This window comes from Canis aureus, chromosome 9, assembly GCF_053574225.1.
Source record: "Canis aureus isolate CA01 chromosome 9, VMU_Caureus_v.1.0, whole genome shotgun sequence".
NCBI lineage: Eukaryota > Metazoa > Chordata > Mammalia > Carnivora > Canidae > Canis > Canis aureus.
In genome coordinates this window covers 74,718,418-74,736,478 of record NC_135619.1, presented here as the reverse complement: position 1 = coordinate 74,736,478, position 18,061 = coordinate 74,718,418, and the positions used below count along the sequence as shown (strand labels likewise).

Here is an 18,061-nt window from a genome sequence, read left to right as displayed (position 1 = left end):
CTCAGGGCATGATCCCAAGATCCTGGGACCGAGTCCTGCATCAAGTTCCCTGCAGGGAGCCTGCTTCTCCCTCTGCCTGTGTCTCTGCCTCTCTCTCTCTCTGTCTCTCATGAATAAATAAAATCTTTAAAAAAAAAAAAATACAGACTGCCAGCAAGAGCAACAGCTGGCGGAAGCTCCTACACAATGTAAACACTGATGCTGCATCACAGAGTCGCCAGCTGAAGGGCAGATCCCCTGGCTCGAGGGTGCAAGAAAGCTTTCTGGAACACCAGGCTGAGAACCCTGAGACAACATGCTCTCAACATCTCAGAGTGTGACTCAGGATACACCTGTGTTGGAAGAGGCCTTTTAGCAACGGCACCCACGTATGGTTGCTCAGTAGTCCCACAGGTTACATAATACGTCAGCTGTTCAAATTGTCCTTCTACCTTCACAGAGTCACAGAAACCACAATGTGTCTTCAACAGTTTGTGATGATGTGCTCACGCACACACCTTTACCACCCACTGGAACTCACCTTCCTGAAAAACAAATTTTCTTTCAGATGGCCCACTTGTCTTTTTATTTTTTTAAGAGATTTATTTATTCATGAGAGACACAAAGAGAGAGGCAGAGACAGGCAGAGGGAGAAGCAGGCTCCCTGCAGGGAACCCAGTGTGGGACTTGATCCTGGATCCTGGGATCACGCCATGAGCCAAAGGCAAACACTCAACTGCTGAGCCACCCAGGCGGCCCAAATGATTTATTTATCTATTGGAGAGAGGGAGTGAGGGAGGGAGGGAGAAGCAGACTCCCTACTAAGCTTGGAGCCTGACAAGGGCTCAGTCCCAGGACGCTGAGCTCACGATCTGAGCTGAAACGAGAGTTGGATGCCCAAGTGACTGAGCCACCCAGATAGTCCATTTGTCTTCTGCTGTTACTATGGAAACTCACCCTCAGAATCTTTAAGAATTGATGTGCAAGAAGAATTAGAAACAATGTCACTGCAAGCTGCTATTTATTGCAATGTCACACCATCCAGGGCAGAGACGATCTTCAAATAATCTTGAAGTCAGTGAATGAAGTTGACAGGGTAAAGGAAGAACTAAAAGCTCACTTGGATGCTGGTTCTCCCCTTCCCTTGTTTCTCTGAGAACACACAGTGTCACACACCCTGGTGACAGGCTGAGAATCAGAGTTCAGCAGAGGTTTGGTGTGAATACATGATACGACGTTTCTCTTGTCAAATGCCACGTTCCATGCTGCTTGCTGCATGTACCGCACCCTCTGTGGCCCTGGATTAGCAGAGCACAGAGCATGACTATCCCCGTGCAGGTTCCCGAGGCGACGTGGCACTGGGCAGTGTGCAGCACGATGGCTCTCCTGGGCAGACACGAGGCTGACGAGATTCTCACACATACTCCCATTCATATGCAGGCCCGCAAAGGCCTCCATGGAAGGGGGGGTGTTGACATGCTTCCTCTGGCTTCTGAATTTTCTCCTTGGAAATCATCTTTGCCAGCAGCAGCTTAGAAGCCACAGAAGAAATCTGGAATCATGACTGTATTATCATGCCTCACTCACAGTAATAGAAATTGTTTCTCAGGTGGCTCATCTGTCCTCAGAGGATATGTTTACTGATAAGACCTGGCTCCAAAGGCCAGTTCCCTCTTGCCAAAGCAGGTGTCCTCTCCGGCAGCACTGTTATGACCCCCCCATGTCACAGGGCACCAGAATGTAATACAAAGAGACCCTCATCATTTTAGAAGAGCAATGTTACTTTTTAAGTAAACTCTACCCTCAACGTGGGGCTCGAAATCACAACCCCAAGATCAAGAGTCACACACTCTACCGCCTGAGCCAGCCAGGTACCCCGACACAATCCTATTTTAAATAATGCTGAAATGGGACGCCTGGGTAGCTCAGAGGTTGAGCGTGTCTTTGACTCAGGGAGTGATCCCGACTCAGGGAGTGATCCCGAAGTCCTGGGATCGAGTCCTACATCGGGCTCCCCATATGGAGCCTGCTTCTCCCTCTGCCTGTGTCTCTCATGAATGAATGAATAAATAAACAAATAAAGCAAGCAAGCTGAATTAATTTATACATTCACTCATTCATTCATTTGACACAGAGCAAGAGAGCAAGCAAGCACAGAAGCAGGGGAAGCAGCAGGCAGAGGGAGAGGGAGAAGCACGCTCCCTGACGAGCAGAGAGCCCAGCTTGGGGCTTGATCCTGAGACTCCAGGATCATGACCTGAGCCGAAGGCAGCCACTTAACCAACTGAGACACCCAGGTGCCCTATATTGTTCTATTTGAAATTGGTAGAATTCAAAAACACAGAACACGGGTACACAGTGCTTGGGTTTTATTTAATATCATGTTCACGACCCAGGGCCAGCTTGGTATCCACAGTCAGGACAGAGTCATATGGCCTGTAGCTCAACAGGACTGCCATTCTCCCAGGCCACCCTGGGCTGACATAAGCCAAGGGACTCCCATAAAGCAGGTGTGGGGCTCAGTTCACTTACAGGTGTTTAGAGCCTTGTAAAACAGACTCCCAGAGAAGCTGCTTCTCCTGGAAACTCCCATGCTGGAGGTGGGTGGGTCAGGGTGAGCTGCTAGGTGCTGCTCTTCTTATGCTTCGGTCTAAGCTTGTTCCAAACTCTCTCCAGGGCCACTTTTCCCATGAAGAAGGTAATGGCAAAATTACGCTTGTACCAGTCTCTACAGAGAAACAGGATAAGCACATGTGATGCACCCCAGTAACGGAGGACTAGCACCCAGGCCTCTGAGGAGAGTTCCCAGCCCACAGGCAAGTCCTCCTGACTACCTTCACCTTTCCTGTCTCTTTTCTGCCCTTGTTTAAGTTAAACTGGCCAGAGCAGCCTTCCTTCCTACCCCCAGAATTTCCTAAGGCTGAGAATAAGGCTCAACAAGTGAATGCCCAGTGCACCCCAACCCCCACCTTTTCCCATTTGCTTCAATCCTCTCTGGTTTTTTGCTAAAAGACTCCAAAAGAGAAGCCTGGGGCCTCCAGAGTCCCATGGCATTCTTAGAGAGACAATTGTGAGTGATGGGGGCGTGACCGCTGGGCAAACAACTGGCAGGGCTCAGTGAGGACCATCCTGATTTGGCACCTTATTTGCATAAGAAGCACATGACAGAGTATTCCATCATGAGAAGTCCATTTACCACGAGTGCCAACATCATAAAGCTCCACATCCTCTTTGTCTAAATGATCTGAGCTTTTGCAAAATCTGTGAAGAGAGAATTCCAGAGCTTCTCATACAAATATTGGGATGGAGTTCACAGTCACGGGCTCACTTGCTGATGAGTTACTTGCTGTACAAAGCATGACGAAAATTGCAAATTCACCCACTACTGAACGGGCCAGGCTTGGAAAGTTTCCACAACAGAATGCACACATTCCAGACCCTTAGTGCTAAGCCCCGGGATGCTGAGATGCCAATAAGTACCAACGCTTCTCAGCCAAATGAGCTAATGAGTGAACATGGACTCAAAGGATTTAGTGGGTCTCAGCACAGAAGGAAAGAGACTAAGAGCTCAAAAGAAGCAATGGCAAGAGGTAAAAACTCTTGTTTTCTGGAGCCTTTGTATTGTCTGGATAGAAAAAACCCTCTCCTCATGAGAACGTTTAAAAAAAAAAAAACACTTTATTTATTTATTCGTGAGAGACACAGAGACAGAGGCAGAGGGAGAAGCAGGCTCCCCACAAGGAGCCCCATGTGGGACTTGATCCTGGGACTTTGGGATCATGTCCTGAGCCAAAGGCAGACGCTCAACCACTCAGCCACCCAGGTGTCCCGATGAGAACAATCTTATGTTTCTATCCACATAAGTGATGTTATAAACCGGAAGCAGTGCCCTAAACAAAAACACTCATTCATTCATTTGACACATTTGACATTCTCTCTCTCTCTCTCTCTCTTTCTGTCTCTCACGAATAAAAAAAATCTTAAAAAAAAGAAAAGTAAGAGCAGCAGAGTCAGGCAGTGCAGATAAGATCTAGGGGATGCTGGTAGTGGCCAAGGCTGGGCAAGCACAAGAGACCAGCACTCAGGCAGAGCGATCAGCCTGGCAGGAGGTGGGTAGTGGCGCTAATGCAGTCATGTGAGCCAGCTAAGTTACGCAGTCAAGCCAGTATTGGTTATATTTCCCTGGACGTCTGATTTTCTCATATGGACCTGGAGCATGTTTGCACCACACCTCATCTCCAGTGAGCTGGGTGTGTGCTGTGCGGGGCTCAGAGCAGCGAGGACCAGCGTTTTACAAGGGCAGATGGCAGAGGAGCTACTGCGTTCTCCTCTGTGCCCACACCACATCCTGCCCCTGTCTTCCCTATAGAAATAGGAAAAGTTGAGGTTCCCTACACTGTGTCAGAGTGTTGGTGGAGTGGAATCTGGCTCTTCCTTAATAACATAAAAACTTTAATCTTGATGAGACGGAAGCCTTTCCTTCAGCGAAAACCACTGAGCCACCCAGACTGCCCTGCTGCTCTTACTTTAAAGCAAATCTCAGGACGCCTGGGTGGCTCAGCGGTTGAGCATCTGCCTTTGGCTCAGGGCATGATCCTGCAGTCCCAGCATCGAGTCCCACATCAGGCTTCCCTGCAAGGAGCCTGCTTCTCCCTCTGCCTGTGTCTCTGCCCTCTCTTTCTGTGTCTCTCATGAAGAAATAAATAAAATCTTTAAAAAATAATAATAAATCAAATCTCAAACATCATAGCCTATCACCTGGAAACACACATCATTATGTATTGTTGAAATCCTTTTTAGAAATGCATAACCACAACACCATCATTTCATTTGATAAAATGAACAATAACCTATCAATACAATCTGGTATACAGCCACTATTCAACTTCCTCTGACAAAATATCTTTCACAGGTGGTCTGTCTGCATCAGGACCCAAATAAGGACCACACACTGCACGAAGGCTCTTTTATTCTGAAGCAGATCCTCCTCCTGTTTAAAATTCTAGTTACTTGTTAAGACTGGATCGTTTGAAAAAAAAAAAAAAAAAGACTGGATCGTTTGTTCTCGCAGAACCTCCAACATTTTGGGATTGTATCTTCAGGCTATCATTTTTAACACAGTCTCCTATGAACCCCTCTCACTCCTCACCCCATACACCCTTTACCTTTTTCCTGTGAACTGGTAATAAGTCCGGAGGTCTGCCTAGATTCCTCTCCATTTTTTTAATAAGAACATTTCACAGGTGGTATCACGTACTTCAGCCTGCATCTCAGAGGCATGCAGTGGTAGCTGCCCCACTGTGTACAGCAAGAAGATGCACCGGGGTTCAAAAGCAATCACCCTGGCCTGTGCATTATAAATCCCCACCAGCTTTCCTACCTAATGGTTTTAGCAGCTATGAGTGACTGTTGCCCAGACCCATTATTTCATTGGAAAATGTTAATTTTCTACCTCTACCACTCCTTCTGCATTAGCTGTCATCCTTCTACAAAGAAAATCCTTCTTCATGTGGTTACCCTGAAATACAGTCGATGCAGGAAAGGTGTGTGATCTTTGTTTTCCTTTATTCATCAATTTTCAGAATAATGAGTTGGCAGCCTAGCAATATCCAGAGGTGATTGTCACCTTTTCAGTACTCGTGATTGCAAAGATCTTTGCATATTTGATATATTTTTAGTCCACTGTGGTCATTTCCTTTCTGCAGCTGATGTGATCTCATCCTTGGCCTATGGGATCCCCTTAAGTTGGCTCCTATGCTGTTCTCATGTGACCCTGCTGGTCTCTGAGCCTCCTCACTTTCAGACACAGGGTGTCTTGACTCATCTTGTGCTGTTCCCACCCCAGACCTGCTTCTCCAAGGAATCCAGTTTCCCGTTAGTGGAAAATGCTGTTTAGAACCCACTGTCCAAGCATGAGGGGTACAAATATCTTTAAGCTGTCAATTTTATTTAGAAGTGTAAAAACTAAGTTTCCAGCAACATCTACCCTTAATATAAACATGAATGTCACTAAATTCAGATAAGAAAATAATCCTACCCAATATGGATAATATATTCAAAATTTTAGGAAAAAAGTAAACACTTACCTGTTATAATACATGTGCTTCTGAAAATTTTTACTTAAAAATTCCTTGTAAAAGTCAGCCATTTCTTCTGCATCTAATGTTGCTTTTTGACCTGAAAATTAATTTCAGTTTAAACATTAAGACCTAAGGGGAAGGGACCTACAAAGTACTACTGATCTAATAGAGGTCAGCAAGGTTGCAGGATACAAGGTCATACATACACCAACTGTATTTTTCTATATACCAGGCAATAAACAATCCAAAAATGATATTAAGAAAATAACTCCAGGGGCACCTGGCTGGGCACCTGGCTTGCTCAGTGATCTGGGGTCATGCAGCTCTTGATTTGGGGGTCATGAGTTTAAGCCCCAGAGTTTATGTAATTAAAACAAAACAAAACAAAACAAAACAAAAAAACCCAACTGGGGCAGCCCAGGTGGCTCAGCAGTTTAGCGCTGCCTTCAGCCCAGGGCATATATTTATGTACATATATATACACATATATGCACACACACGCACACACACATATATTAAAAACATATATTAAAAAAAGAAAAGAAAACAATTCCATTTATAATAGCATCAAAAACAATAAAAGAGGGACGCCTGGGTGGCTTGGCAGTTGAGAGCCTTCAGCTCAGGGCATGATCCTGGAGTCCCGGGATCAAGTCCCACGTCGGGCTCCCTGCATGGAGCCTGCTTCTCCCTCTGCCTATGTCTCTGCCTCTCTATCTCTCTGTGTCTCTCATGAATACATAAATAAAATTTATTTTTTTAATTAAAAAAAATAAAAGGCCTAGGAATAAATTTGAGAGGAAGTGTAAGAGCTACACACTGAACTATAAGATGCAGCTGAAAGAAATGAAAGAAGACATTAACAAATGGAAAGACAGCCCACGTTCATGATTTTTAAGACTTCATACCACGGAAATGGCAACATGCCCCAAATTGATGTGCAGGTTCAATACAATTCCTATCAAAATCCCAACTGGCTTTTTGGGCAGAAATTGACAACCAGATCCTGAAATTCATATAAAAATGCAAGGAAATTCAGCAGCCAAAACAATCTTGAAAAAGAAGAACAAAGTTGGAGGACTCACATTTCACAACTTTAAAACTTACTACAAAGCTACAGTAATTAAGATAGTGTGGTACTGACACTGGCCTCAGAGTCCAGAAATAAATGCAAATAAATGCAAAAAATGATTTTCAGTGAAGGTAACAGATATTCAATAGGGAAGATAGCCTTTTCAACAAGTGGCTGAATCCCTACATCACACCATATACCAACACAACCTCAAAATGGGTCAAAGACCTAAATATGAGAGCTAAAACTAAAAAATTCTTAGAAGAAAACAGGGGCATATCTCCATCTCCTCAAATTAGGCAGTGTATTTTAGATATGACATCTAATATACAAGCAAAGAGAAAATAGATGAATTGGACTTCATCAAAATTTAAGACTTTTGCGCTTCAAAGGGCATTATCAAGAAAGTAAAGAGGCAATCTACAGAATGGAAGAAAATATTTGCAAATCGTCTACCTGATATGGGTCTCACATCCAAAATATGTAGGAAACTCTTAAAAGACAACATAAAAGAGAATAACCCATTTTAAAAATGGGCAAATGACTTCAATAGGTGTCTCCAAAGAAGACATACAAATGGCTACTAAGAACATGAAAAGATACTCAGCATCACTAGCCATAAGGGAAAATTCAAATAAAAAGGATGGTAAAGTACCATTACACACCCACCAGGACACTTATAATCCTAGACTGTAATTTATGATGGCTAAATAGTAAGAAATCTTGATGAGGACATGGAGAAACTGGAACCCTGACATCTCTGCCTCTCTCTCTGTGTCTCTCATGAATAAATAAATAAACTCTTTAAAAAAATAACTAAATAAAATGTGAATTTTATGGCATGTGAATTCTAGCTCAGAAAAGAAAAAAGGTGAGGCACCAGGGTGGCTCAGTGAGTTGGGCATCTGCCTTCGGCTCCAGTCACGATCCTGGGGTCCTGGGATTGAGTACTGAGCCCCACGTTGTGCTCCCTGCTCCAAGGGGAGCCTGCTTCTCCTGCTGCTCCCTGCTTGTGATCTCTATGTCATATAAATAAATATTTAAAAAAGAAAAGAAAAAAAAAGAGGCTTAGGGAGAAAAATGACCTCCCTCTATCATCTCAATCATTAGACCCGGATAGTTCTAGTGTAGCTCAATTTCTTCATGACTAATGCAAGCCCAGGTGTGCACCTACCAATGCACATCATGTGTGATATGCTTTAGGTCTACTCCAATGCCTTCTGAAGATTTTTTTTTTTTTTTTAATTTATGATAGTCACAGAGAGAGAGAGAGAGAGGCAGAGACACAGGCAGAGGGAGAAGCAGGCTCCATGCACCGGGAGCCCGACGTTGGATTCGATCCCGGGTCTCCAGGATCACGCCCTGGGACAAAGGCAGGCGCCAAACCGCTGCGCCACCCAGGGATCCCCGCCTTCTGAAGCTTCTGACAAGAAATGTGAGCAACCTGAGTAAGGGAAATGGAACACTTTCTCACCCTGAATGCATCCTGGTTCAAAAGCCCACCCATCCGCCCTGGCCTGGGGTAAATACCAGCCTAACCATCCAATCTCTAAGCCAGTGAGCACACACTGAATCAGGTAACACATTAGGTGCTGGTGGGGACTAATGACACATAGGGACTGACCTGGCCACCTCCATGGTGCTCCCTGTGTGGTGGGAGATGCCAACCATGACACCCACCCTCAGGGCTACCCCATCAGATTTTAAAAGGCCACCAAGGATAGGAACCAGCCTGCCAATGAGGGCAGCAGCAGGTTCCCCTGAAATGGGACCAGAAAGCATTCCACAGGCCAGTCTCAGGACACACAGCAATGGCTCAGAGTGAAGGCACTCTGGTTCTGAAGCCTCAAGCCCCAAAGAGGCCCTATGATCTCTGTGGGAGCCCAGAATCTGTCCCCAGGGGTTCCTCTACATGCAGAGGTGCCCACGTTCCAGCTCCTACCTCTGGTTTAGCATGCTTGCCCTTGCAGATCCTGTCTCCAGGTGGAGGCCATGTTTCCCAGCTGCACAGCTGAGGTCAATGCTCCAACTCTTCAGGATTTGGGGGAGACAGAGCTGGGAAGGTAACCCAAGAGCCCGTTTCCATAGAAGCAGGAGGGAAGGTAGCTGACCTTTTACACATACAACATGGAAGCAAACACTCAGATGACAGGGCACAAACGTGTGTCTGCCCCCTCAGAGCAGGACAAGCACACATCCCCTCTACATCATAATGGAGCGCCTGCCTAATAGCAAGGTGTTTGCATGTCCTCACTCCTCTGACCCAGCCTTCTGCAGCTCCTCAAAACCTCCAGCTGAGAGCTCTTCCCTTATCTAGAAGATTCTCTCTCAAATCTCCCCAGCTGCCTTCTCCTCAGGCAGGCCTTCTCAGATGCCCTGTTACAATGCCCACTACCCCCTCTTCCCTGTTCTTCTTCCAGGGGCCGACACACCCTAAGAGTGAAGCGAAGCACATATTCACAAAGCTGCCACCCCACATTAGAATGTCATTCCATAAGGGCAAGCCTACAGCTCTGTCTCATCCATTACAAGGCCCTGGTGCCTAGCTTGGCACATGCAGGGTACTGGGTAAATACTTCTAATCAACAAAGAGACAGATGCTAAGTGGGACAAGAAAGAAAACTAGCTGCCTGAGAAGGGGAGGGACGCCCAAGGTTCCCAGGGAAAGTGACATTTAAGCTGGGTCTTACAGGGTGAGTAAGAGCCCACAGGGCCGAGTGGAGAGAAAATGGGTCCCAAGCCACGGATCAGCATGGAGGGAAAAAAAAGAGTCCGGAGAGGCACAGCTGTGACTGAACAGAGTGAGTGAGGAGGAGGGCGGGCAGGGCTGGAGCATGGTGAGGGCGCCAAGGAACGGAGCCCCTGGCTTTGGGCAGCCCGAGGAACCACGCCAGACTGAGAGCATGAGTGTCTTCTGCACAATGAGTGCTGGAGGGAGACGAATGTGCTGCCCAGCGCATCTCTGTGGCCTCGCGTTAGCACGTGAGGAAGTAAAGACGTGCCCCAGTAGCAGCGCTTAGCGGCCCCACTCAGACAGAGCTTTGTCCCTCACGGGCAGACGGCCCAGACGTTGACGCCTCTCGTACGTGGAACGCGGATCACAACAGCACACACCGTAAGGCTGCCCTGAGACAGAAGGAGTTGAAGCCAGTATGGCGGGCAGGATGGGGCCTGGCACGTAGCGCTCGCTCCCTTGGTACGTGCTGGCCAGACTGCAGGAGCCGCAGGCTCTGAGGACAGGTGTGGTGCGGCCTCCAGCTGCCGGTCTAGTTTGTGTCTTGTCCAAACACCCCAAAGCCAGAGCTCAGCATAGAGCAGAAGCACCAGAAATGTCTGCTAAGTAATTCAGTTCCGTGCCTACCAACACTGCACTGTGCTGCGGAGATTCAATGAAGTTAAGCAGAGGAAGGCGGATGGAAGAGCCGAACTCATTAGACATCTACTGAAAACCCAGGGGGGCTCATAAATACCAGGCGACTTAAAGTAATCCCACCTCAGCGCGTACTCTTCCCCACTGCGTGAACACTTACTTTAGCAACAAAAGAAATTAGAAACAAGAATCTTCCCACTGCACCACCGCCCTACAAATAAGACTTAATTTGGGGACAGGTAGAGCCAGAATCCTGGTGTCCTGCTTTTTGCACCAGAAATTCAGTCATTTTTCTACATTGCTGCAGAAAGAGGGCTGGAAACTTTCTCCCACCACTGACCGCCTACGGGCGCTGTACCGCACTGTACCTCTACCGGCACGGAGTCCGCTCACCGTGGCCATCCCGTGAATTCAGTAAGCACAAAACGATGCCTGGGGGCTGTTCCAACGACACTGTAATCTGCAGTCACATTACTCACCGACAGGTACTCTGTTATTTCTACAAACTGGTTCATGCTCTTCCCTGAGACTTCCCTGGGCACCTCTGTTCTATCATCTGCTCTTCATGTCTCACTTGTTTCCTGGACGCCGACCCTTTGTCCAGCCCCCTGGTCTACTGTCCTTGTGATGCCGCCAGGCCCCATTTCCAAAGGAGTAGCCATGCTCACTCAATACAACCCCTGAGCCTTGGCTGGCCTCTGCTGATTCCAGGGCACCTTCCCACCTCTCTACCAGCCCTGTCCTTGAACTAGGGCTGTATACTGAGAGGTGGAGAAAGCTCATTTATAGCAAGAGAAGGCTGAGGTGTGGGCTAGAGAGCTGTTTTTGGCTCCAGTGGCTGACAGCAGGTGCACTTGGGCCTGAGCTAACTGTGTCTGCCCCACCCCCGCACACTCCTTTACAGAAAGGTCAAAAGGAGTCCTCCTGGGGGTGCCTGGCTGACTCAGACAATGGAGTATGCAACTCTTGATTTAGCAGTTGTACGTTCGAGCCCCACATTGGGTGTAGAGATTGCTTAAAATCTTAAAAAAAAAAAAAAAAAAAAAAAAAAAGAGGGGTACCTGGGTGGCTTTGTTGGTTAAACATCTGCTTTTGGCTCAGGTCGTGATCCCAGGGTCTTGGGTTCAAGCCTTGCTCTGGGCTCCCCATTCAGTGGGGAGCCTGCTTTTCCTTCTCTCTCTGCCATTCCCCCCGTTTGTGTTCTCTGGCTCTATCTCTTTGTCAAATAAATAACATCTTAAAAAGAAAAAGGAGTCCTCACCAATACAGATGTTGTCAGTTTTCATGTTCTCCTCTTGCTCTACCTTTACTGTCAAGCTTAAGGAATCACTGTTTCTCCAGACAATGGAGAGTCAGTTGAGTTCTGTTAAACTTTATACAACTGGGAGCAATGTATTTAACTTTTAATCCATAAACAACTGATTTTTAATAATAAACTTTTAGATTTATTTGAAATACATTTGTATTATAGAGGCCATGAATCTAAATTTACTTTTGGGCCAAAAGTAGTTTTTCCATTATCATTAATTAAATAAGCCTCCCCCTCCCTCGGTCCTGCAAGACCCCTGTACTCTGGCCCACTCATGCCACACACCTGTGTTACCCACCATATTCCAATCACTGCAGCCTGGAAACTGTTTAAAAGCTGACACAGTGGGCACCTCCCTTCACCTGTCCCTTTCCTCAATACATTCTTTCCTGTTTTATTATCCAATTAATTTAAAAATCTGATTTAAGGTCAGCCTTTCAGTACATAGTAATGCCATCAATAGAAACCCTGTGGTGTTAATTACAAGACTCAAAACAACTTTTCCCATCTGTTAAGAGAGTGGTTATCTCCAAGTAGACCCACAGCCTCCCTGACCCTGCCTGATCCTGATGACACACTCAAAAGGCTGGCAAGCCCCCCCCTGAGGGCTGTGGCATCTCTGACCTCGGTCCATGGCCAGGACAGCACAGGATCAGCTAATAGCCACTGTGGCAAGGCGACATCAGACAGGCCCAAGGAACCCAAGTCACTAGGCTAGAATCTAGGCCCCTCCACTTACTGTGTAATTTTGGTTAAATAACTTGCCTTCAGATTCCTCATCTCTAAAATGGCAAAAGTAGCAGGACCTACTTCATTGAGTCACTGTGGGAAATAAAATGAAATGACATAGGCAAGGGACTTAGCATAGTGCCCAGCACAGTCAGGATCTGAAATTATGTGCAGAAATTATCTACCTTACTGTTAGGACCCGGCACCCTTTCCTGCTAGTTCCTGCCCCCCCAAGACAGTGCCTTGATGGGGTCCCTGCAGTCGACAGCCAACAGCAGAGCCCATCATCATCAGGGTAGTTCCACCTTCTCCAGCTCTTTATCCTAAACAGATCCAGGCATGGCCAAGCATTGGCAGGGAGAGGGGGACAGTGGTTTAGCTCAATGACAGACCTGGTTTTTGGGGCCAATGGTTTCAGATTTTCCATCAGAATAATGTTTTAATAGTAGACAGCTGTTTAACAAACAGTATGAAATGTTATTCAGGCCTAATATCAACAGCAGGAGAAAATGAATAAAGGTCATATTGAGCACTAGATCTTCTAACCAAAAGAGAAAAGGCAGCATTGTAGGCAGAGGCAACTGAATGTGGCACAGCGTTCCTGGCATATCACACATACAGTGTGGGGGACAAGATGGGAAAGAGATCAGACAGGCAGGGGCCAGGGAGGCCGTCGATCCAGACCGAGAACACAGCTGTCATTCTGTAGTCATGGGGAGTCTAAACACCTAAGCTAAGCAATGAATGTCAAATCAGCATTGGGGGTAGGACCATCTGGCTACACTGCAAAGAATGAATTTGAGGCAGGAGTTGATAAACTACTACCTGCAGGCCAAATGTGGATTTTGTAAATAAAGTTATACTGCAACACATTCTTGCCCATTAGTCTATATATTTTTCCATGCCTGCTTTCACATTGCAACAGCAGAGCTAAATAGCTGAAACAGAGACCTCACACAGCCTAGAAAGACTAAACTATTTACTATCTCGTCCTATTCAGAAGTTTGCCAACTCGATTCAAAGATTGGAAATTAAGGAACCAATCAGAATGTTCCTGCAGTAGGCACAGAATTAACAAAGGCCTGAACTGGGGAGCCTGGGTGGCTCAGTGGTTGAGTGTCTACCTTTGGCTCAGGGCGTGATCCCAAAGTCCAGGATCGAATCCTGCATCAGGCTCCTTGCATAGAGCCTGCTTCTCCGTCTGCCTATGTCTCTGCCTCTCTGTGTGTCTCTCATGAATAAATAAATAAAATCTTAAAAAAAAAAAATGCCTGAACTAAAGTAGTGTTTCAAGGACAGAGGTGGTTAGAGCACTGAGAAATGTTTAAGAGGTGATCCTGGTCAAGAAATGGGGGGAGGGGGAGCTTTGAGGATGACTCCTATGAGGTCTGCAGCTCCTGTGGGCAGGTGCGGCCATGAACTCGGGTCAGGAATGCAGAAGTGAAGCTGGCAGTACAGGACAGAAAGAGGCGGTGGAAGCCATGGGATCCAGGACAGAATTCCAAAGGTCAAAGGGAAGTCACCCATCAGGATGACCTAAAATCAGGAGGGGGATCCTCTCCCTAAAGAGAAAGGAGGGAGCAGGAGGAGGGCAGTATACACTCAAGAGCACCTACCCCAAAGGAGATCACAACTTGCCCCCTGAGCTTTCTCTCCTGCATCTGACAGGCTTCTTCTTCTTCTTCTTCTTTTTTTTTTTTTTTTTTTTTTTTTTTTAAGAGAGAGGGAAAGGCAGAGGGAAACAGAGAATCTCAAACCAACTCCTCAGTGAGCGTGGAGCCTGATGATTTGGAGCCTGATCTCACGACCGAGATCATGACCAAGAACTGACTACGCCACCCAGGCGCCCCTGACATCCTTTCTTTTTATCTTCTCATGCAGTTACTGAAACAAACACAATGTTAGGAGAAAAAGGACAAATCAACTAACCTGATCCAGATCTCAGTTCCAAGCCTTTAGCTTTTAGTCTTGAGTGAATAAATTCTTCTTTTTCCTAAAAAAAAAAGACAACGATCAGAATGCCTTTTCTTCATCTTTTCATCTTTCCTTGGCTAGGACACAGCTTGAAGTATTCTGGAAAATCTGGATAGAGATTTCTGAGAAAGGACTCATCTCCAAACCTGCTTTAAGTCATCTGAATTTGGTTAAAAGTCCCATGCTTGAAGTAGGATTTGAAAACAAGATGCCTAATTAACTTTGAGAGGCACTGTTTGTTTATAAACCCACAGAATAAGATAAATATAATCTGTGTGACACAGCCTGCCCAAACAGTTGGACATATAAAGCTTAAATGCATTTCTTCTGGATTAGAATATTTCTAATTTGGGACACCTGAGTGGCTCAGCAGTTGAGCGCTTGCCTTTGGCACAGAATGTGATCCTGGGGTCCTGGGATCAAGTCTCACATCAGGCTCCCTGCGTGGAGCCTGCTTCTCTCTCTGCCTCTCTCTCTCTCTCTGTGTCTCTCAAGAATAAATAAATAAAATCTTAAAAAAATACATTGATTCTCAGAATGAAATCATATCATAAAAGGCCATATTTTCTTTTTTTTAAGATTTTATTTATTAAAAAAAATTTATTTATTCATGAATGACAGAGAGAGAGAGAGAGAGAGAGAAGCAGGCTCCATGCAGGGAGTCGGTCGTGGGACTTGATCCCAGGTCTCCAGGATCAGGCCCTGGGCTGAAGGCGGCGCTAAACCGCTGAGCCACCCGGGCTGCCCAAAAAGCCATATCTTCATAAACATAAACACACACACATTCTAGTTCTGGCTCTGTTACTCCTTTTAACTACTTGAAAGTCTCAAGCTCTGTGATTTTACGATGACTGATAATTCTTATATATGGTTACAAAATTGATTTAAAAATTATATGCATACATACATGCACATATCTGTATATATGTATGAGAGAAGGAAGGGTGAGGATGGAGGGAGGAAGGATGGGAGGGACCAAGTGAGGACCAAGTACCAGAAAGGAAAAGAGTAGGGTTCTAGCACCCCCAAGTGGCCACCTGTGTTATTTCTTTCTCATTCTGACCTCCGGTCTAAGCTTACCTTTCGAAATGTCAAATTCTGGTTTGCCCAGAACTGTTGGTTCCATTCTTGTGTTTCTTGTCTTAATTGTCTTAGCTTTTGTTCCAACGGTGACTCGCTTTCCGGGATGTAAAAGTGAATGGGTCGAAGGTTTGAATGTTTATCTGGGGGTCCTATCCAGTCACGGCAAGATTTTCTCGGAGGGCAGAATCCTGAGACCTTTAACAAAACGCACAGGAGGAGCATGAACTAAACAAATACCTTGTATTATAAAATGAACAGTCTAGGTTTACTTAAATCCCTCATTAGCTTCCTCTTTTTAAGAGTATGTGTCAGAGGGCAGCCCCGGTGGTGCAGTGGTTTAGCGCCGCCTGCAGCCCAGGGCGTGATCCTGGAGACCCGGGATCAAGTCCCACGTCGGGCTCCCCGCATGGAGCCTGCTTCTCCCTCTGCCTGTGTCTCTGCCTCTCTCTCTCTGTGTCTCTCATAAATAAATAAATAAAATTTAAAAAAAAAAAGTATGTGTCAGAGAATATCTAAGTTAAAAAATCTATAATAAATATTATTAACATGAACACTGTACAGAACATGTTCAACAATGGCACCAGAGTAAATCAACATCCAAATGTAAAAAAAAAATCTCAAGCTGTACTTTGTACTGTATACAAAACTAACTCAAAATGGATCAAAGACCTAAATGTAAAATCTAAAACTATAAAAGTTCTAATACAGTAAAAAATGTTTACAACCCTTAGACTAGGCAAACATTGTTTAGATACAACACCAAAAGCAAATCCACAAAATAAAACAGACAAGCCACATTTAAAAATGGGCAAAATAGCCAAATAAAACTTTCTCTTTAGAAGATATATGGATGGCAAATAAACACATAAAAGCATGCTCAACATCACTAGTCATTAGGGAGATGCAAATCAGGGGTGCCCAGGCGGCTCAGTGGTTGAGCGTCTGCCTTTGGCTCAGCTCATGATCCCGGGGTCCTGGGATCAAGTCCTGCAACGGGCCCCCCGCAGGGAGTCAACTTCTCCCTCTGCCTGTGTCTCTGCCTCTTTTTGTGTGTCTCTCATGAATAAATAAATTAAAATCTTAAAAAAAGAAACAGGGAAATGCAAATCAAAACCACAATGAGAGGGGATCCCTGGGTGGCTCAGCGATTTGGCGCCTGCCTTTGGCCCAGGGCACGATCCTGGAGTCCTGGGATCGAGACCCGCGTCGGGCTCCCTGCATGGAGCCTGCTTCTCCCTCCTCCTGTGTCTCTGCCTCTATGTCTATCATAAAATAAATAAGTAAATCTTAAAAAACAAAAACAAAAACCACAATGAGAAACCACTACACATCTTTTAATATGGCTGAAACAACCAACAAAAATATCTGACAATAGGGCAGCCCGGGTGGCTCAGCGGTTTTGCGCTGCCTTCAGCCCAGGGCATAATATGCAGACCCGGGATCAGTCCCACGTCAGGCTCCATGCATGGGACCTGCTTCTGCCTCTGCCTGTGTCTCTACCTCTGTGTGTGTGTGTGTCTCATGAATAAATAAATAAAAATTTTTAAAAAAAGATGTAAAACAAGTGAGCTCTTACATGCTGCTGGCAGGAATGCAAAACGGTACAGCTACTTTGGGAAAAAGGCTGGCAGTCCGTTAAACATTTTAAAACATAAACCCAACGTACAATCCAGCACAACCTACTCCTAAACATTTATCCAAGATGAACAAATACATATGTTCACACAAAAGTCTGTATGTGACAATTAAAAGTGGCTTTATTTATAATCACCCAAAGCTGGAAACAGCCTAAATGTCCCCCTCACTGGTGAATGGAAAAACAAAGTATTGTCTATCCACACAATGGGTACTCTTCAACAATAGAGAACCACATGCAACATCGTGTTCACTGAAAAAGCCACATCAAGAGATTGCTTACTATAGGATTTTACCTATATGACATTCTGGGAAAGACAGGTACTGGGGTAGAGGAAGGAATTTTCTGGGCTGATGAAAATGTTCTCTCTCTTGAATTGTGGTGCTGGTGCATACATCTATCAGCAGTCAATGTCACTGTATATAAACTGGGCTTCAATAAATGTGATACTAGGGCACCCGGGTGGCTCAGCGGTTTAGTGCCATCTTCAGCTTAGGGTGTGATCCTGGAGTTCCAGGATCGAGTCCCACATCAGGCTCTCTGCATGGAGCCTGCTTCTCCCTCTGCCTGTGTCTCTGCCTCTCTCTCTGTGTCTCTCATGAATAAATAAGATCAATCAATTAATCAATCAATAAATGTCATACTAAAATAAAAAGATCAGTTGAGTAACCAAAAGACTAGCTTTCCATTTGTCTATTAAAAGATCAATGGAACCAAAACTCACGGGGGGTTGGAACCCACTCAACTCAGAAATCTCTTCTATGTTATTAGTCTTTTTTTTTTTAAACACACACTCTGTTGACTGTGACTTCTACCTCCAACAGAGTTC

General features: G+C 45.5%; 1 protein-coding gene across 1 annotated transcript in view; it reads right to left on the bottom strand.

The window, feature by feature from the left end:
* Positions 1-2,333: 2,333 nt before the first annotated feature.
* The window catches only part of COA8 (cytochrome c oxidase assembly factor 8), a 32,277-nt gene continuing 16,549 nt past the window's right edge, over positions 2,334-18,061 (bottom strand). Inside the window, exons 2-5 of the mRNA XM_077910732.1 lie at positions 15,594-15,791; positions 14,469-14,532; positions 6,066-6,156; positions 2,334-2,707 (exon numbers count right to left, since the gene is read on the bottom strand). Of these exons, the coding sequence (XP_077766858.1) occupies positions 2,602-2,707; positions 6,066-6,156; positions 14,469-14,532; positions 15,594-15,791 (459 nt within the window). The 3' untranslated portion in view covers positions 2,334-2,601. The remainder of the gene's footprint in view (positions 2,708-6,065; positions 6,157-14,468; positions 14,533-15,593; positions 15,792-18,061) is intronic.